The sequence below is a fragment of the Bos javanicus genome, chromosome 2 (assembly GCF_032452875.1).
Source record: "Bos javanicus breed banteng chromosome 2, ARS-OSU_banteng_1.0, whole genome shotgun sequence".
In the NCBI taxonomy this organism is placed as follows: Eukaryota; Metazoa; Chordata; class Mammalia; order Artiodactyla; family Bovidae; genus Bos; species Bos javanicus.
In genome coordinates, this window is record NC_083869.1 from 95,444,629 (window position 1) to 95,466,594 (window position 21,966).

A 21,966-nucleotide genomic window follows, 5' to 3' on the forward strand; every position below is an offset into this window, starting at 1 on the left:
GCTTATGCTTGCACCTACCTTCCTGTACTATGCCTAGCCACATACATGGCTCTATCTCTGGTGAGCCATCTCGTCCCCACTTTGTCATTGATCTTCCCCTTCAATTTATATTGACTCTCCGACCCCTTACCTCAATGATTCCTTCTCACTCACCTCTGTCCTTCTTCCTTCCTCCCTCCACCAACTGCTTCAAGTTATCGTTTCCAAAGCTGCTGTATTTAATGCCATCACATAACAATCTTTCCCCTTCTCTCACCAAATAAACTGCTTTCAATAAGTTGCTTCTAACCCCCAAAACAAATAACATCCCACAATCCACTTCGTTCTAAAATATTGCTTTTCATAACTTCCAACCATTTGCCGTCTTCCTCTCCTTGAAGAAATAAACTGCCTTCAGTGTTCCTTCATATTTGGGATCTGAGCTACCTCACTGAAACCATAAAATACACACACACACGTGCGCGTACACACACACACCCAACAGCCTCCCAAAACGAAGACAAATGATCTAATACAATCTTTCGCTTTTCTTTTCTCTCTCTGAGAAAGAAAACTCTCATGAGGCATATAAGGGCCCATTTTAGTCTCTTTGAGGATTTTTTTTTTCTCTCCAATGAAATAAGCTAAGGAGAAATACAGTAAGGCATTCCAAGGCCAAACACATTCTACTGTTTATTACACATATTACATTCTTAAATAAAAATGCGTCACATAACATTTTTTGCATAGATATCTTACAATATACCAATTTAAAAAAGAATTATGAAACAGACCAGTAACAAAAATAAATTTTTTCTTCATTAATAATTTTGTAACATTAACATACCACCATCATATAATACAAATAATAGTTTTAAATCTTAAGACTTTTGTACAGCAAAAAAACTTGACAAAGTAATATATTTATATATATATATATAAAAAGCTTAAAAAAAATAAAATGTCAAAAAAAGGCATAACCGAGGGCTATAAGACTGGGTACTTCTGTGATATATTATAAATACCAGAGAAGGCCTGAGAGCATGTGACCGAGGGAGGTGGGGGAGGGGTGGGGGCTGGGAGTAGGTCTCTCCAAACACACTTGTTAGACACATCTGGCAAAAGAAAATGTATAGTGCAAAAACAAAGTTCTTCAAGCAACTGTTAAGAGGATAAGAGAGATTTGAAAGAAAAGTGGTGGTGGCTAGGAAGCCATGTGGTGGGAGGAGGGAGGGGGTGACAAGAGAGAAGGAGTTTGGGGAGATTTATGGAAAGGAAGGGGGAGGCTTCAAAAACATTAAACATTTATTTTTGCCTCTGTGTTATCAAGGAGATCTTGGCCATAACAGGTGTATTTTTCCTCCCTGGAATGAAGCAGAAGTGAAAGATAAATTCAACTAAGTCTGGGTTCAGACTGAAAATGCATGCTGAGAAAAACAAAAATAAAAAAGCTTGAGGACCAGCCGATGAGCCCCAAAACCTTTCAGGACCGAGATCTGCAGAAATCATTCTGCCTGGAGTCCAAAGGCCTAGGGTTAAAATGTCCCCTCTCCCCACCCTCAGCCCCTCCCCTCTATGTGGAACTCCCAGTGTGTTTTCAATATACTGGCAATTATAAGCATCCATCCCCCCAAAAGATATTAGGCACTGGTGGCTACTCCTCGTAAACGTCAGTAGCCTAACTGTTTTCCTTCTGCGAAGGTACATTAGGTACACGTGCACACGTGTCTAGCTGCATGCACACATACCACCCTCATTATTCTGGTGTGGGGTCCTTTTTTATGGCAGTAGACAGAAGCTGGAGTCAAAGCAGTTTACGATTCCAAAGCTCACAGTTGAAAAAAAATTGTATAAACAATCCCCAACAAAGAACGCATCAACGTCCCCTCGTGACTGCTGAGAGGGAGCCCTGTTTGAAAAAGAGTATCTCGTTTGGGATATTCGTGAAGTGACGGCCTGGGATTTCTCTCTCCATTTTTGATACCTGTTTCCCGAGCACTTATACGTAAATGCAAAACACCTGAAGAATACAGTACTATCTTGGAAGGGTGCACATAAGAAAGTTAAATTGCAGCTTTATTTTTCCCTTTACCGGGATCCATTAGGAACCAACAGAGGAGATTTAAGCGAGTGTTAAAAGTAAGAGAAAACCCTGAAGCCTCAGGCAGTTAGTCATGGGATCTCACATTTACAAGGAGTTTTTGCTTCCTTTGACACATTTTCGTTGTTCCATCTCAAGTATTCCCAAAGATCCTCACTGAGGAAAGTAGACCATCAAAGAGGCATTGATGTATACTCAGAACAGCCCCTCTAGTTTTCAAACTGAGATATCACCATGTTTACCGAAACACATCCAGAGCTGGAATGCAAATTCTCTCCTCCTGCCTCCACCCCCGACTTGGCAGTGGCCACTTCAGGAAGATGCCAGGGAAAGTGTCCCCAGGTAGATGTCAACCAGGTTCTACTTAATGAATTTTCACTTTGGCAAAGATCTGGGTGCAAAACTGTGGCCAGAAATGCTGGACCTCATAAGATTTTTTTTTTTTAAAGAAACAATGAACCTGGTTTTTGTAGTTAATATGTTGCATCTCCGACTTTCCCAACCTTCCTTCTCCTAAAACCAACTCATGCAAAAGAGAAGCCATTTTGCACTTTGCACTGTATTTTATATTTTATGAAGTGACTTCCATACAGGAAACCATTATGAACCAGTAACATTAATCACCAAGTCCTGTTATTCTTGCCATTTGAGTTCACGTCTTTTGACTTTGCCATAGAATTCAGGAGTTGGGGCTATAGGCAGACATCCTGAATGCACTGGGTGAGCCGCCCTGCAAGTCCCATTTACTTCCCCTTTGATGCAAATAGACATGGCTAATCTGGAAGCTTATCCCAAACTGAAGTCCTTAAAAAAAAATCTTCTCTGGCTTCTAGATTCAAAGATTTTTTTTTAACATAGGAATCAGTTCTACTAATCATGCGTGAGGTTGGCTGTCTTTTTTACCCTGTTATCGTCAGGCAATCAAAGATGTAAAAAGGGCACAAGAGGTGCAGGAGGGGTGGACAAGGGATACTTGAAGGGCTTTGTAAGGAAGAGCACAGAGAGGAGAAGGAAATGGTCAGCATGAAGTTCGTTTTGGGGGGTCTCCGATATATTTATAAAACGCAGCTTTGTCATGGAATCCAAACATCTCTTTTTCTGGACATAATACTCATCAACCACCAGGCATTAAGCTGGGCCAATGAACCATCAGTGGGGCAGGAGGCCAGTAGCTAGGAGCAGCATTATAATTTCAGGTTTCCACATCTTTGACTTACAGTCATGTGGTAGGAGAAAGAAGCACAAATTGAAATAAAAAAAAACTGTCAATGGCTTCGAAACACTCTTTTTCTATACATTACACTCTGAACCCTGGATAAAGCGTGCTTCGGAGGACCACTACAAGAAACACCATGACAGGTTTTTCCTTTCAAACTGGAGCTATCCTGGAATGCTGGGAGTTACCAATTTAAACGAGACAATGGTTTAATATGTTTCAACTGTCCACTAAAGCACTGCTTTGAATAACCTGTCCTCTTGGAAGCAAACTAGCTTCAGGTTATTTCCCAGAAAGCCTGTTCACTCCAGCAGGCTCCTTCCAACCATCTCTGCCATTTCAGAGAGGATGGATACTTGATAACATGCCCAAATGACTACCGCTCTCCCCACCCCACAACAGACAGGACTGGTTAGCGTTCAGAGATGTCAATCAGGCTACACAAGAACAGTTTCAAAGCCATACGCTTAGCACCCACCAAATTCTCAGGCCAATTCTCGGTCAACAAATGCTTGGAGCCAGCAAGCCCCACCATCAAGGTTCAGTGCGCCCTGCTTGGAGAAAGGTCAGGAGCAGATTACAAAGGACCTCACTGATATAAAAGAGAGGAGAATTGCCCAATATTTCAGACACTGATGAAGACCCAAGGGCCTTTGTTCTGTCACATTCAAATGAGATCTTTTCAAGACCACAGATGACAACGGGGAGCGAACAAGCAATGATTACTCTTTTGCATTTTTTTAAACTTTCTTTTTAATAGAGCCTTGCATTGGTCAGTTCAAAAATTAAATTAAGTATTATAAACCCTTAATAATAGCATTTCGAGAGGCAAGAGCAGCTCCAGCGGGGGAGAGAACATTTGTAAATCGTGGCAGCCACGGCTAATGCCATCACTGGGACTGTGCGTGCAGTCATGCTGGAGGCTGCTCTAGAAAGGGAAATCAACAAACCAACAAAATCTGGGGTGTCTAAAGTTTCGTCTAGTGCACTGACTGGAGGCGCTACAGTTTAATACAGCTGAGGTTCAAGGTCCCTCACACATCCTTCATCCAGAAAGGATGAACCACACATTCAAATATAATCCCATGGTCCGCCCTGATGGACTGGCTACAAACGCACTCGAATGCAGTCGAGAACTACGAGATTGTCAGCAAGCAGTGCTCCAGAAATGTTTCTAAGTCATGTCTAGTTTTAAATCTTTGGAATAAAACTGATTTTTTAAAATACCCTCTGACTAACATATACATAATTGCCTCTGGCAAATGGGCAGATTTTGTGTGTGTGTTTAGGGTGGTTTTTCTTTTTTGTTTTTGGTCTAAATTGAAAAAAGGAAAAAAGAGAAAGAAAACTTGAAGGGCCAGACCTCAGAATGCCCCAAGTGTCCAACTGGCAGCTACAGCATTTGTGATAAGGAGGCTCCTCTGCCCTCAGACGAGTAGTTTCAACATTTCAGTGAAATCAAAGTTTGCAGAAAGCTGAGAAACCAAATGCCAAGGATCTTGAAGTTTGCTGTCATAAATGAATCTGTGTTTCTTATATTTCCTTTCAAAGACTTCAGTTTTGCATCCCAAATAGGTATGGGGTGGCATTTTAACAGTCAATGAGTCAAACAGTCAAAGGAGGGCAGGAGAGGAGCCAGCTGGTATGAAGGAGCAGCAACCATGGGCGGACCAAATGCCATTTTTGTTTTTTTAGACGTGTCTTGAAGGGATGGTCCCAGAATATACAAAATATACAATCTGCCCTAATAACCACCCCACTTGCTTGCATAGGCCATTTAATGGTCCTAAAGGCAGTCTTTGGAGTTGAGGCCAGTGCCAACTAGCTAAGAATGCGGGTAGATGATGGAGACCGATACTGGATGTGTGTGGGGGATGGAAAGTGAGGCATGGAACCCCCTCGGAGTCAGCTTGCAGAGTAAAAGTGAGGCCTCTGTTGATCCCAGGTGCTCTAGGGCACAAGTCATGGTGGGCCTAGCCAAAAAAATTAAAAAATCAGAAATATGTCTCTCCTTTTACACAGACCATGAGAGAAATATCTCAACCCTTTCCTTAAATGTCCACCCTTTATTCCCACAACAGCATTTTGAATTGTGTGTTTTAACAAGTGGGGTGACATGACTCAGTGGGTATGAGACAGGAAGAGAGGGTGATGGTTTTTGAAGCCACTAGACTTGGGAGGCATCCTCCGTTCTCCCCATTCCTGGAAAGAGGGATATTTTTGGCTTTTTTTGTCAGGTCATAACCCAGAGTTACGTTCAATATGCAGCTGCCCTTTGAGACTAGCGACATCTATGCTGAAACTGGTTGTTAGGGTAGCAGTGACACACAGCACGGGGTTGATCACTATGAGCTGAGGTCAGGATGCCTCAGGGGGGATGAAAAAAGTGTGATGTCCCATCTGATTGGCTGCTTCGAGAGCTGGACATCCAGGTGACGAGAGAGACAGAGTCCTGGAGAGGTTTAGTCCATGGAGAAAAGATAAAACATTTAAGCTTCCAAATAAGCTTTTCAAGTTTTCGTTAGCAAAAAACAGAGAGATTAAAAAGAAAAAATCTAGCACTGGCAATAAGGTGAGGCTCAAGGGATACACTGTGATTGATCATCAAGGACTTTATTCTCTTGGCCACTTTGCAGTCATGCTAGAAGTTTCCAGAATCCCTAGTGCATATGGTGTGCAAGAGTCAAAAAGTAAGAAAAGAACACTCTTCCCTGGAGACCTGGAGAGTGAAGTCTAGAGAAATGCAGGCCAGAAAGGTGTAAGGTGTTATTCCGGAGTCTGCCGCCGCTAAGGCCGTTGGTATCGACTGGAAAGATCTCAATAGTACTAAGAACCAAAACTGATCAACAGTTCTGTGAGGAAGTCGGACGCACGGAATAGTAGGACTTTTCACACACAAAGGACAAATAAACCGAGAGTTAATTTTGGCTACCAAACTGCAATTTGGTTTGCTAGGTCATTTTCCCCCAACTATTGAAAAAGAAACATTAGTGCTACACATATGCAACTTTAAGACGTTGTATTCTCCTATCAAGTTGCACTGAGAAGCAAGTTAAATAAGCCCCTCTTACTGCCGTCCACCTGTAGAGACGTCACATCCATTTTCTTTGATTTCCATTGGCAACAGCGGGAAATAATTCCAATAGCGCTGAAGTAAGCAGCCAGACTGCCTTGCTGAGTTCACCTGGTTTCTTTCTTCTTCTTCTTCTACCATCTGGCTAGGGCAAGGCATAAAGATAGACGTATATATTTTAAATATAGCTGAGTGCATGACTGTGTGTGTGTGTGTCTATGTGTGAGTGCGTGTGTGTGTGTGTGTGTCTGTGTGTGTGTGTACACAGAGGTTTAATAAGTGAGAACTTTCTTCTGCGAGGCAATGGGTCCCCGCCTGAAGTCCAGCCCCCTGCCTCGTGGCATTTCCTTCAGACAACGGCCGGCCGACGCCATGGCAACTCTGGCCTTCAGGTTTTTTAGATATGTCTCTTCATATGGAGGGCAAGGTGGTCAGACCTGGAAAAACACCTAGAGAAGATAAGAAAAACAAGGATATTACAGAGATCTGCATAAAGAACTCAACTTCCATCACCCCTTAGAAAATGAATTAGCCCTAAAAGAGAGAGAGAGGCAGTGCATGTGTACTGGGAAACGAGGTATATAGGGCAGGTGAGCTCAGCAGTCAGAATGCTTGGGTTCACCTCCTGCAATAGCTGTGTGATGGAGCAACTTAACCTCTCAGTGTCTTAAGTCTTAGTTGCTTAGTTCTGTCTGACTCTTTGCGACCCCACAGACTGTAGCCCATCAGGCTCCTCTGTCCATGGAATTCTCCAGGCAAGAATACTGGAGTAGGTAGCCATTCCCTTCTCCAGGGAATCTTCCTGATGCAGGGATCCAACCCGGATCTCCTGTACTGCAGGCAGATTACCATCTGAGCCATTAGGGAAGCCTGGTATCTTAATTCCTCCTCAATAAAATGCGGAAAATTGAGAGCACTTATTTCATAGATTGGTTGTGAGGATTAAGTGAGATGATCTATGTAAAGTGCTTAGAAAATTGCCCAGCCAATGGTAAAATCTTGATTAATATTAAATATTATTATTGCGATTGTCATCATTAAAGAAGAAACAAATGTAAAAGTGTTTTGGAAATAATGGGTGTCATGCTCATACACTACAAAGAACGATTAGCCTGTACTATCAAATGATGACACTCTTAACATTTCAACACCCAGATTTCAGTCTTAAGTTTTACAATGGAAGCCCAGAAATGCTGCCTGTGATATCTGCAGGTCTATATAGGCACTCCACATTCAAAGGGAGGAAAAGCTCATGTTTATTAATAATGGTGTCATATGCAGGCATGTGCTTGGTGTTTCTCCAGTACTACCCTAGACTCAATGGACATAAATTTAAGCAAACTCCGGGAGAGAGTGAAGGACCAGGAAGCCTGGCATGCTGCAGTCTATGGGGTCGCAAAGAGTCAAACACAACTTAGTGACTGAACAGAAACAACAACAATATCCTCAGATTTACCATGGTAAATCTTCACACTCTTTTCGTGGGCATTCATGTGGTAGGGACCCTGAGGCTGGGGTCACACAGCCAATGAGTGGCAGTCGTGGGGTGAGAAGCCAGGCAGATGTCTAAACCCATTCTTTGAACTGTTTCTGGAACCCAAGGTTGGCCACTGAATCCCTTTGTCAGCCTCAGAGTGAAAGCAGTGGCTGTTTTCACTCCTTCCCTTCTTTAACACCACCCACTTGATTTTGCCCTGGGTGGTAACTCTTCCACATTCTCAGTTGTATGCGGCTAACCCACCTCCTAAGGCTGAAGTGATGGCCACAGTCATCTGCTTAGTGACAGTCATGTGATCCACAAAGGTCAACGAGAGCAAGTTCTGGGACATTTGCTGAAACTATTGGAAGAGAGACGCTCTCTTTCCACTGGGGCTTAGACACTAAGATAGGAGCTGTGGGTGTCCATGCGGGGGACAGAGCCTATTTGAGAATGAAATTAACAGAGAAAAACAGGCGAAGGGGTAGGAAGGAAGAGAGTTTCTAGTCCTGAGGACAACATCTAAGCACCTGGACTCAGCCAGGTGTGAAGACAAATCGAATTCTGTTCGTCTTAGTTATAGGAGCTAATAAAAAACCCTGGAAGCTAACTCAGGACTGAGTCAGGGTTCTCTACTTATAACTAATAGAGTGGCCATTTCTGCATCTCCAAGGCCTACATACAGTCTCAGGTTCTTGGGCTGGAATCCCAGGGAAGTCAGTGCGTCAGACAGCAGTCATTCTGAGTTCTGGGTGTGAGTTCTCCCTTAGATCCAGCTCTAGACTCTGGTCTCCATCCTACCTGGGAGAAAGTTCCCAGGTCCCCTGAGACACTTCCTGAGACATCCTTCCAGTTCAAAACTCTAGCTGGTATGTTAGTAAGCTGTTCTGCTCAGGTCAGCAAGGGTTCCTGTTCAGGGCAGAATTTCCCTGTATTTGTTCATTCCTAAAACAAAGAAAGAGAAAACCCCTGGCCCTATCTGCTGACCCCAGCACTCTCCACGCACTGTTTGTGTTCATTTCTCAGATACACATGCTGGATAGAACCTCAAGAAAATGAAGCAAAATAGAACAAAGTAAAATGAAAAAAAAAATATCATAACAGGAAAAATAAGAGTAGAAAGTGATCTAATTCAGTAACATATTGAATAACAGTAATTCTAACCATAACTGCTTATTTGGGGCTCTGATTTTGGTATAAGCAAGATACTTGAATAATTCCTTGGCACAGCATCTAAAGGGGATTTGATTTACTATAGAAGAGAGTGATAAATTTTCTTTAAAAGCAAGTACTTGATGTCACCGGTATAAGAAAAAGCAGTACAGCCTGCGGGGAATTTAGTGTTTGACTGTCCTGTGCCGAGGGCACACTTAGTACTATCCACTGCCTCTTCTCTTTCTTTCCCTTTCTCCTTTCCCTCTTCCTTTCTTCCTTCTCTCCTTCCTTCGTCTCAACAGCGTAGAGAAAGAAGATCTAAGTCGGGAAGTTGTTTTTGTAGGTATTTCTCTGAAGTTAACATTCTTACAAGAACTCTATAAAGAAGGTACCATTCTTAGCCCCATTACCAGATGAGATATTCATCAAAAAGAAGCAAAGCCAAAATCTGAACCCAAGTAGCCTTGACTCCAGAGCCCATGCTTTCAGCCATACCCAGTTCTCAGGCTGAGCAGAAGGTCAAGCTGAACTGTCCATTTAAAGAACTGGTAGTAGTCAGAATTGATGGACGGTCTTCCCCAAATACCTGCACCTCATTCCCAGAACTTGTGAATATGTTATGTTCAAAGGCAAAGGGGAATTAAGGTTGTGGGTGGAATTAATTTGCTGGTTAGCTGACTTTCAAATGGGAAGCTTACTCTGGATTATCTGGGTAGACCCAATGTCACTGCAAGGGTCTTTAAAAATGGAAAAGGGAATTAAAAGAGAAAACCAGAGAGATGGAAGCATGAAAAGGACTCAATAGCTTTGATGATGAAGAAATGGGGTCAGGAGCCAAGGAACATGTACAAAGCTGAAAGCTGGAAAAGGCAAGGAAATGGGTTCTTCCCTTGAGCCTCAGGAAGGGAATGGAGAGCAACCCACATCTTGATTTTACCCCCAGGGAGATCTGTGTTGGACTTCTAACCCAAGGAACTGTAAAATGATAAATCTGTAAAGATAAATAAGGGTGATACTAAACTTGTGACAACTGGCAACGTCAGCAACTAGAAAATGAATCCAGAAGTTAATCTGGTCAAGCCTGAGCAGCAAGGCCCTGCAAGAAAGCCACAGAGCATGTACCAAGAACTCTGTGTGTTCAAAAGAGGCAAGTGGGGATTCGAGATGGTAAGGAGCAAAGCAGAAGTCTTTGCTACTAGTACAAAATCTTTCTCTTTTCTTTTCCACATCCTGAGAACATACGGGACAACAGTATTTTTTAAAAAATTAATTAATGAATTAATTTTTGGCTGTGCTGGGTCTTTGCTGCTGCACGTGGGCTTTCTCTAGTTGCAGCAAATGGGAGCTACTCTCTAGTTGAGGTATGCAGGTTTCTTACTGCGGTAGCTTCCCTTTTTGCAGAGCACGAGCATTATTAGGTTTCATGGGGCTCAGGAGCTGCTTCATGGCATGTGGAAATCTTTCCAGACCAGAGATTGAACCCATGTCTCCTGCATTGGCAGGTGGATTCTTAACCACTGGATCACCAGGGAAGTCGCATGGGACAACAGCATTCTTGATTTAGGACTTCATTTGAAATAACCACTCAGTACTGTATGTGTTCCATACTTTCATTCTCCTTTAACCAACTGCTTAACCTGTGCTGAGTAACTAGCAATCTGTATAAGCATCTGTCTTTACTCTTTAAATTCTTTCAGAAAAAAAAAAAAAAAAGTGAAAACCCAACCAATTCTTTAACATGGTATAAAATAGGATCACACCCCTCCTGAATCAAACTAGCATCATTGTTTGTTAAAATTCTAGGAAGAGCATGGACTTAGAATGAGACTGGGTCCCTCACCGTTGAGGTCTTATTTAAATCCAATATACCAGTAGGATACTTAGTCATGATTAATTTATATTTATTAAATTATACTTACTGAGTTCCACATAGGAATAGTAAAGTAAAAAGTAATAGATAAACTCTGCATCTAGAAATGCAGAAGCTAGTAATTCTAAGGGTAATATACCCCCAGCGGGTATTTAGGACTGTACAGCTGTCAGATGACCTTAAATAAGAAAGTTCTTAATGACTAAAATTTGTTTACTGCAGAGAACTAGCCAAACCCCTATTTTCATTTCTCTTGCTGATGAAAAGCGCCCCCTAAAGTCACATGGGCATTGAGCCAACAGCAACACACCAGGGCCCCAAAGGGCTAGATATAGGTTGATGTTTCTCACCACCTATAAGTGGGCTGACAAAGAGATCAAAGATCAAAATGCCTCCTCTGAACTTCTAGGATCTTGGAGGTACTACCGTGGAGCAGGCTCCTTGGGTTATAGCTGCATATGGCTACTTAGGGAAACAGCCCTGCTTACTACCATCAGCAGCCTCTTGCTCTATGGGCTGAGAAACAACACTCATCCCTTTAAGCACCTGATCACTGAGTGGGCTCTTCTGCGCAGTTTGATGGTAAGATAGCCCAAACACCTCATTGCTTTCTCCCCAGACCTGAAGCCAGAGGTCACAAAACTTAATGTCTTTAAGGTCAGGCAGATAAAGTAAATGGGTGCAATGGGTCAAGAGTAAGAAACACACAGCATTTTTAAACCATCTGATTCTACTTCTGTGAATAAAAGAATGTTGCTCTTCATTAAAAGGAGATAACTGGACATGCTGCACAGCAACTGATGCCCTGCCTTCACGCTGGGAGACCGTGGTGAGGGAGGGGGAAGAGAAACGAGTAATCACAGGACCATTACCAAAGGCAGCGGTGACTATTCAGCTCCAGAAAACTATGGCCACCTGCGAACGTGAGTCCACTGTTACCAGATCTTCCAATTTTTCAAAGCCAGGAACAGAGGCTTTTGTGACATTTAGCAATTTGAAATGTTAGCGAAACAAACAAGAACTCATGTATTTTTTAATTTACCCTATAGGCAAAATAAAAGTATAAGTTAGACTTGGTACCTGCTTTAAGGTCAAGAAACCCCAATCTTACTTAGTTCAGCCTCTAAGTAGCATAGTCTGAGGGCTTCCCAGGTGGCGCTAGTCGTAAAGAACCCACCGTTCAATGCACGAGACCTAAGAGATACAGGTTTGATCCCTGGTTCAGGAAGATCCCCTGGAGAGGGAAATGTCAATCTGCTTCAGTAATCTTGCCTGGAAAATCCCATGGACAGAGGAGCCTGGTGGGCGATACAGTCTGTGGGATGGTAAAGGGTTGGGCATGACTGAAGTGACTTAGCACGCATGCTGACAGGGCAGTCTGATTATTCAATTATATGAGGCAAGAGAGAGATTTCTCAGGCTCATACATACTCCAACAGGATCCAGTGCTCTGCTAAGGGCTATAAATGTCCTCTTTTTTTGAAGGTAAAAGTCTTCTAAGGAATGCCAAGTCCGCGGTCACTCCAGGCTTTCCTTCCATCACTTTGGGACCACTCCAGCTCCCCGTGCCACCTCCCAGACCTGCTCTATTTTCAGCACAGTTCGTGCAGCTGAAGTACAAGGTGCTGCCTGTCAGGAGACACTAACGAGGCTCCACCCCCTGGTTTCTGACACTGCTGAAAGGCACTGACTCTCCTGCCACAGAAGTTTGAGCTACTCGCCAGCTGCCCCAAATACCATGTCACAGAGTTTGTACCATCTGCTCAGCAAACTTCTAGCTCCAGAAACCAGAGTATATTTTGATGAGGAAAATCAAGCAAAAGACTAACTGAACTACCCATCCCTGACATCTCCTACACTGAAATATCCAGTCGGTTTGAAATTATTTCTCCATATACATCAGTCAGGTTTAATCCTAATATGTTAAGTGCTGGAGAGATGCATTGTTGTTGTTCAGTCGCTCAGTCGTGTCTGACTCTTTGTGACTCCATGGACTGCATGCCATATCCTTCACTATCTCCTGCAGCTTGCTCAAATTCATGTCCATTGAGTTGATGATGCTATCCAACCATCTCATTCTCTGTCATCCCCTTCTCCAGCATAGACAGTTAAATACTGCTTAATAACTCAGTTGACTTAAGAGGAATACTAAGTCTGGCAATTTCCCCATAACAATTCTTTGCCTGTTTCCAAGGCTTATGGCTATCCATAAAGCACGATTTCCAAATAATAGCCTCACCACCTTTCAGGGAAGGATGACTCATGTGTACCTACTACCACCACACTCTGATAACTCACAAAGGATATATCTTCACCCCCACTGATATAATGCCCTTCCTCATAGGACTGTGGAGCAACATCAACATCACTGAAATATAATCTATAGGAGAATAGCTGCTGATTTCTATAAATTCAGGGGGACTCTGAGGTGAATGGGGCAGAAATGACAAACAGGTTGTATTTTGGAGTAGCAGAAGAGAGCTCTAAGGGACGGACAGACAATAGCTTCATGGAGTATACTTCCTCAGCCTTGGGGTGGGAGGTTATCTTTGGGCTCCAGGAGGCATGGGGGCTTTATTTAGTTCTTCCAGAATGAAGATAAGAGGAAAATAGGCTCTTCAGGAAAAAGGAAAAAAAAAAGAAAAAAAGGGAAGAACAACGTGAATGCTTCTTTATAAGCATCTTAAAGGAGCACCAAGGCACTGGCCACCCATGAAATGTGGCCACTCCTGTCCTGCTCTGCACCAGAGGAAGGTCTGGTGAGGGGGCTGGGGGAGGCAGGATGCAAAAGCGATCGCATTTCCTCCACCGGAGAGCCAGGCCTCTGCGGACATCCTGCACACCCCTCCTGCCACCCTGCGAGCAAGGGGCCAAGCCGGGGAACCCTGAGGCTTTCAGGGCTTTTATCGTATTAGAAGCATTTTTCTCATCATAACCGAGACCTTTAATATTGCATTAAAAAGATGGTTAATTTTCTTAAGCTTCCTTTTAAACACAGAAATAGGATTAGAAGGATAACACGCTCAGATGCAAGCCCATTATTTGATTACGTCTAAACCTAATCCTGCCTTCACCTTGGCCTGCAGAGTCTCCATTTTGGGGTTTATTGGTTGATAATGCCAGGGCTGTCAGATACTATTACTTGTGTAGTGTCTGTTGCTACGTGCTCTTTCTTCCACTATCAAATGCTGAAGGTCTGAAATTGAATTATAGGATGAGTTCTCAAAGCCTCACCATCTTTTAGACCTTTGTACCTACTTTCAAAGAAGAAAGGATGGCTTAGGCCCCCCAAAACAATGGGAACTCTCTTCAGTAAATTCATTTCTAACAATGCTTCAAAGGAGTCTTATAACTAATTTCTCCTCCTTCATGCAGGCTTTCTACTTCTCACATTGAGAAAAACGGTATTGATATTAATAAAAAGATCAGAAACTACCGGCGACCATTCTCTAGTCTATTAATTTTCTTATTATACTAAAATTATCTGTCACATTATCCCCTCGAGGGTAGGAGTTAGGTCTCACTGATATCTAGAGACCATCACAATTCTGGTGTTCATGAAATACGCATGTAACTGACCTGAGAATCCATATCATCTCTTGATTGTATGCAAGGAGGCACCCTTATCTAATTGGTTTTCTCCATGGAGAAGTAAGAGGCATCGCCAGGCCCGATCTCTTCGAGAGAGGCTTGTGATGAAGCCAGGAGCGCACGACCAACCCAACCTCCCACCCATTTCACCATCTCCCGTTCCCTTCCCGCCAGCTTCTAAGTTTCTTTACCTGTCGCAGTGGTTGCATTTAAAGGGCTTTGCACCTGTGTGTTTCCTGTAGTGCCTTGTGAGCTCATCGCTTCGTGCAAAACGCCACTCACACCCTTCCCATGAGCACTTATAAGGCTTCTCACCTGCAAGGAGAGATGGAATGACCATGGTCAGTGACAGGAACAACATGATCTGGGTCTGTTACCTACTCTTCAGTCTTGGAAAAGGGCTATAAAATCATTCCTGAAAGGCTAAATTTCCTAACATAGTGTGTCACATTTTTTTTAAGCCTCTTAGTGCTTTTGTTGTTGTTATTTTTTTTTTAACCTTCAAAAGTGGTTTCACAAGATCTTCAAATCTAGAGCTGTCATTTCAGTTCCCAGAGTCAAAGCATTTCCTTCGACTGGAGAGGGATCAATTTTTATTTATTTTCTATTCTCTGGAGCTCTCTGACCCCCCACATTCCAAGCAGAAAGGAAATGTGCTATTTTCATCAGAACCACAAATGCTTCTAATTCTATTTTTCTCCAGAACCTAGAGTAATTTACCATTTCAGCCTTTTTAGTCTTTTCCCCTCTCTTCTCTCCTACCACAAAGTGTAGCCAGGCAACTGACTGACAAGGCAAAGAGCTCAGGGCTCCCAGAACCTCGGTTCCTTCCAGTAAATGTGAGTGGATGGACACTCATGAGGAAAGGCTACAATTTAAGAGCAAAACAAAAAATCACTTAACGATTCCTGGTATTTATGTAAAATATAGTCACGAAAGTCCCATTTAAGAAGATCATCACTTAATGACTCTAGCACATTCATATTCGAGAGTGATACGCATTATTACAAAATATTTTTAAAGTCAATTTGTAGAGCAAGGTTTCAGGCACGCTGAAGCTGCTTAGAAGCATGAAATCCAAGCTCTGTGCTCAAGTGACCTTTCTGAACAGTAAATACAGATGGAGGAATATGGGAGAGAAAGTACATGACTTTTCCTAAGACCTTTTTTTTTTTTCAACCCATCAACATCTGTCACCAAACATGACAAATATTTACTCCTCCAACTGTATGGTGGGCTGGTTCTAAAAAGAAGAAAAGTGATCTCTGAAATCATGAGAGTTACCCAGCCCTGTCACTGAGAGGCTGGTTAGCATAGAGGTTAACAGCCCTCTGAAGCCAACTTTCATAGGCTCAACTTTTGGTTCTGCCCTTAACTATCTATCCTTCGGCAAGATGATATACTTCTCTGTGCCTCTGTCTTCTTTTACAAATAATAGTAGTATGTACCTCAAAGGGAGAGGATAAATTAATGTACAGATGTACCATATATTAATCAGAACAATGCCTGGCATAGATACGATTAACATAACTGTAAAACAGTATAAATGACCAAACCCGAAATTTCCAGATACACAAGTGCCGAAGTTGTCCGGCTGCCCCATTACTTCTCCACTTTTAATAGCTCAATCTTTCACCAGGCAGCAGTTTAGGAGGCCTTGCCCAGATACTATACTTGACCCGCTTTCTTCTTTCCACCTTTCTCCTTCCCTTTAAACCTAACTACAAAGTGTTCACAATTCTTTATTTGTATCACCTAGAATTGAACCAAACAGGATGGAAAATGTTATTTCATTAAATCGGTGCCCTAGTGAGCCGCTGCTCTGTAAGACCCACGGAGAAGAGGAATGAGAAATACAGGCATCTCTTTTCAACTGAACCAAGAGGACATGAAGGTGGGCCAGAGGCGCAGGAGGAAACCCATTCAGTTTTGGAAACCAGAAAAAAAAAAAAAAAGAATCACTAAGCAGAGTTAAAAGTTCACCTTCTAGATCCTTACAGCCACAATTTTAGAAAAGTGTGCCTGCTGCAGAGAGAGAAGGTGAAGCGTGATGGGGTCAGGTCAGCTTCAGAGTTAGCACACCTGGGATCTTATTCTGTTTGTTATAGACGCGAGGCCTCAGGGTCCCCATCTGTCAAATGGGGGTGAGATTCCTGTGTCTATTGTGAGGTTGACGTAAGGTGTTGTGTATCAGGCATTTCTGGAGCCTGGAGCAAGGTAAATGGTTAGTTAATCTGAACCCCCATTCCTCCCCATTCGCCTGTATTCTCAGAGGCAGCTAAGGAGACAGGTCTAAGTGGCGGTCAAAGAAACTTCTAGGACTCAGGCTCCAGCCTGCTGAGCCTGGAGTCACTCTGGGCAACCTAAATATTGAAAAATGGGAGAGTCTTTTTAAGTCTGAAGTGTTACCTCAGTATACTGACGGAGAATGGACCAGAAAGACCGTGTCCTTTAGATCTGCTCTGAATGAGTGGGATGTTGAAGGGGAACTAAGAGACCCAAGTTGGAGAGAGAAGTACCAGAGAGGACTGTTGGCATCATTTACTTAATGCTACTAATCACCCATGAGCCTCTGTTACTTCAAGGAAATCTGGCAAACACAACAATAAGAAATGGAGAATGAGGCACCAAAGACTTCAGAAATTCCAAATGCCCCTTACTCCCAAAGGCCTTCATGTACAAGTAACACTGGAGGGTCCTGGAACCTTGGGTACCAAGCACACCTCAAAAGCAACAATGAGGCATCTGGAAATGCCATGACATTCTGCAGCAACAAGCAGAGACATCCGGTCCCCAAAATCAATCCCACAATCGAACAGACCCATCCATCATAGGCAACCACACTCTGAAGGACACAGGAAGGACAGAGACAAAATGGAGATTAAAGTGGATGTCTTTGGGTTTTTTTATTAATTTCTAAGTGTTTGCTTTTTCCCTTGCTGAATTTTTTAAAATTAGTTTTGTTCTGTTTTATGCTGACAAATAATGTCAAGGATTTAGTTATTTCCCAGAAGATAACGTGGATGCTCTGTTAATTCCTGGCACAAACCAAGCACCCTCTCCCCAGTAGCTATTTCACAGCATGCTTCCAGTGGCTGTGTCCCTGTTGCAGCTGTAAGACAGAAACTACACGCAGCTGGACTTGGCTCTGAACCGTGTCGCCTAACACTGTCTCCTGCTTCAGCAGGTACTACACAGAGCAACACTGAGGACAAGCCCCCCCGCCCTGCCAGTTTAGCCAAGTTACGCTATCGCGATTTGTCAAGCTATTTTCCCAACATCTGATTAATTAACCCACAAGTTGTCATTTCTGCAAATGCTCATAAAAAATTTAAAACAACTAAGAAAGAACTCAACCAAATGAAGGAGTAGTGCCTGAAACAGGGGGAGTTCAGAAATCAGAGGGACAGGAAAAATAGAATGGGGAATACAATTTCATGTTTAAAGCTCACTCATACCGCAGGGCACAAATTCATGCTTCCTCACAAAATGGCCTCTGAAATGCAATGTGGTCGAAAGTAGAGTGGCCTTCTATTCCATTTCTTACAGAATAACTCTCTACATCGTGATCATCACATTTGATCAAAAAATAATGTCACCATTGCCTTCTGAACATGTACCTCCAATACATGTAGATTAATCCACGAATTATATAAATGTACTAATGTCCTAATACATTAGGACATTATAAAACATAAACTCAATATAGAAATTTAAAGGAATTAGGGTCATTTAAATATAAACAGGGTCTTCCCCGGCGGCACAGCAGTAAAGAATCCACCTGTAATGAAGGAGACGCAGGTTCGATCCCTGGGTTGGGAAGATTCCCTGGAGAAGGAAATGGCAACCTACTCTAGAAACTCACCTGGAGAATTCCATGGACGGAGGAACATGGTGGGTTACAGTCCATGGGGTCACAAGGAGCTGGACAAAACTGAGCGACTAACTTCTCCCCCCACACACAAATATAAACAGAAGTTATCAAATTTTCTCCCTGCATTCAAAACGACAGTGTTGCACAACTGTACTTCGAGACCACTGCCCTACAGGGTAAATGAGAAGATCTTAGCTCCACGCTCACTGGTGTCTGTGCTTCCAGCCTTGGTCCCTACAGTCTATTCTGCCTGCAGCAGCCAAAAGAACTCTTTGAAAATATAAATCGGAGCATGTATGTCCCTTACAGGGGACTTTAATCTTTCTATTTCCATATAATTATTTTCTTTAACACCCTCTGGGATTTTATTTTATGCACTGAAAAACATTATTCTGTAGAGGGTTCCACAGGCTTCACCAGACTGCTAAAGAAGTTCATGACCCAAAAAAGGTTAAGAAGAAATTAAAATGTAAATGTTCCACTGGGTTCCTACTGCTTTTAGGATAGAAGTCAAAAGCTTGTAAGGTCCTATTGTATAGAATCCCCACGATCTGCCCTGGCCAACTCGATTACTCATGCCCTACCTGACTGCTCCCACCTCAGAGCTTTTGCACTTGCTCCCTGTTCTGCCTGGAATGCTCCTGTTCCCTCGCTGCCATCAGGTCAATGCTCAACTGTCTCCACTTCAGAGAGATCTACCCTTGGCATTCTCTTTTGAGCAGCAGCATATTTTGTCATCTTCTGGGACCACTTAGTTGCGTCAGACTTTATTTTTGGGGGCTACAAAATCACTGCAGATGGTGACTGCAGCCATGAAATTAAAAGACGCTTGCTCCTTGGAAGAAAAGTTATGACCAACCTAGACAGCATATTAAAAAGCAGAGACATTACTTTGCCAACAAAGGTCTGTCTAGTCAAAGCTATGGTTTTTCCAGTAGTCATGTATGGATGTGAGAGTTGGACTACAAAGAAAACTGAGCGCCAAAGAATTGATGTTTTTGAACTGTGGTGTTGGAGAAGACTCTTGAGAGTCCCTTAAATTGCAAGGAGATCCAAACAGTGAATCCTCAAGGAAATCAGTCCTGAATATTCATTGGAAGGACTGATGCTGAAGCTGAAGCTCCAATACTTTGGCCACCTGATGCGAAGAACTGACTCATCTGAAAAGACCCTGACGCTGGTTAAGATTTAAGGTGGGAGGAGAAGGGGATGAGAGAGGATGAGATGGTTGGATGGCATCACCGACTCAATGGACATGAGTCAGAGTAAACTCCAGGAGTTGGCGATGAACAGGAAGGCTTGGTGTGCTGCAATCCATGGGGTCACAAAGAGTTGGACATGACTGAGCGACTGAACTGAACTGAGTCACTCTGAAATGAGATTGCATAATGTTTGTGTGCCGTACTGTCTGCTTCCCCTAGGAGGGTATAAGCTTCATGCAGGCATCTCTTTTGTTTGTTGTGATACCGACAGTACCAAAGTGGGGCCTGGCTCAACCTTGTAGAACACACTGCATGAATGAAGCATCCTTTCTGATTTGCAACGAAGACCCAAGTCCACACAGAGGAGCAGGACAGTCTAAGCGATCTCAGTCCCTCTCTACGTTCTGACCTGACTTAAGAGCAGAAAATAATTGCTGGCTTGTTTAAACCCGGCCATACCTCTGTGTCAGGGACCACACTGTGAAACTCTACAATGGATTAAGTATTACTTCACCATCATAGCTCACTCCCCACTTCTTTCCTATCCACCTGAGCCTAAAAAAGGAGTATCCTGAAAATCTTCCTGTAACCTTCAACTCACACCTGGGATCAGTCTCCTGAGCAACATCTCCTCTGGGAAACCACGTGCGTCATTTTACGGAATTCATTTGTAAAGGTTCTCACTGAAGAAGAGGCTGGGAGAGTGTAAGTGATATGTCAAATGTATTGCACTACACATTTGCCTCTAAGACAAAGACTGTAGCATGAAGTATGAACAGGTGTCAGAATCTTGCATTAAAAGTCTTTTGAAAATAAACATCACTAATGCAAATTTTCTGCATTCACTTCCCGATCTGAAAAATGTCAAGTTCCTAATCTAATTCCTAAGGAGACTAGGACCTTGACATACCCAGGTTTCAGTTAAAACCAATTTCATCTATTTACTTTTCTTTTTTAAAAAAATGTAGCTACTAGATTTCTGTTGTCTGGGCATGTTAGGGTCCTAGTCCCCTTAGGACTTGGATTAGGAATTTGTAATTCTGTGGATCAGGAAATAGAAAAGCAAAATAGAAAGGAGGAAAAATACTCTGTAATGGGTTTATATTGCTACTGAGTACATCTAGAGGGAACCAGCAAAGACCTATCAATTGCTTTCACATCACACTCAGCAGCACTAGAGAATTTAAGCTACCTGCGGAATAAAGACATTGAGAGAGAAAATGTCACTACGCTTTCTTAACATTGGAAAAAGAGTAACCAGTAAACATCACTCCATAGTTTGGCAATTGCTTCTCAGGGGGTACCTGCTACAACAAGAAAATACTCCAAGTTCTTAACTCTGCTTTGGAAAACTGTCTCAGAGTTCCTCTTAGATTCAAGATGAATCCTAAATACTTTCTTTAGGTGACTGATGGAAGAATGAGACAAGGACTTAATTTTCCATAATTTCAAAAGCATTTATAGTAACTACATAAAATAAAACACATACTCTTTTATTTACACTACATGTTGATTCTTTTCATTCATTAATCACTTGCTCATCCAAAGGCCAAATAGATGCTATGACCTGAGTTACTGAATTTACAAAAAGCACTAGTCACTTTACAGAGCATGTAAACATTTACTCTATTTTTTTAATTTTTAAAATAACTAATAAAATAAAAACTGGCCTAGGTTAGGTTAACTCCTCATCACTTGGCATGTGTGTGTCCTTAGTCGCTTCTGTTGTGTCTGACTTTTTGCAACCCCTTGGACTGCAGCCCATCAGGCTCTTCTATCCATGGGATTCTCCAGGCAAGAATACGGGAGTGGGTTGTCATGCCGTCCTCCAGGGGATCCTCCCAACCCAGGGATCAAACCTGCAACTCATGTCTCCTGCATTGGCAGGTGGGTTCTTTACCTCTAGTGCCACCTGGGAAGCCCCTTCATTGCCTGGATTACCACCTTAAAATGGTTCTTTAAAGATCTATAATCTAGAATTTAAACTTTATGTCCTTAAGTAGCTATAGCTCCTATTTTAGAATGCGGAGAGAGGTGAGAAAGGATTTTGACTTAATCCCACAACTGCTGACACCTGTGGTGTCCAGTGTAGTAGTTACGAATCATATATGGCTGTGAGCATTCAAGTGAGCCTAAGGCAACTAAAGAACTGAACTTTTAATTTAACTTAATTTATTTAAAATTTAAAAACTGAAGCAATGTAAAGAATATTTTACACTTTTGTTTTGGTTAGTTAACACATATTGTTAAAATTATTATCACTATTTCTATTTACTTCTTAAAAATGTGGTTACTAGAAAAATTTAAATCACATATATAGCTTACACATATTTCTATTTTGGACAGTACAGGTTAAAATATATCTTCTATGTGGAATTCCCACCATTAATTCAAGTGTAAGGGCTCATCCTTTCTAAACTCTTCCCAA

General features: G+C 42.4%; 1 protein-coding gene across 3 annotated transcripts in view; it reads right to left on the bottom strand.

Annotated features, from left to right (window-relative positions):
• Positions 1–646: 646 nt before the first annotated feature.
• Positions 647–21,966, bottom strand: part of KLF7 (KLF transcription factor 7) — a 105,361-nt gene continuing 84,041 nt past the window's right edge. For all 3 annotated transcript variants that reach the window (XM_061382685.1, XM_061382704.1, XM_061382695.1), the window contains 2 exons: positions 14,654–14,777; positions 647–6,818 (listed from right to left, as the gene is read on the bottom strand). In XM_061382685.1, the coding sequence (XP_061238669.1) occupies positions 6,767–6,818; positions 14,654–14,777 (176 nt within the window). In that variant the 3' untranslated portion in view covers positions 647–6,766. The remainder of the gene's footprint in view (positions 6,819–14,653; positions 14,778–21,966) is intronic.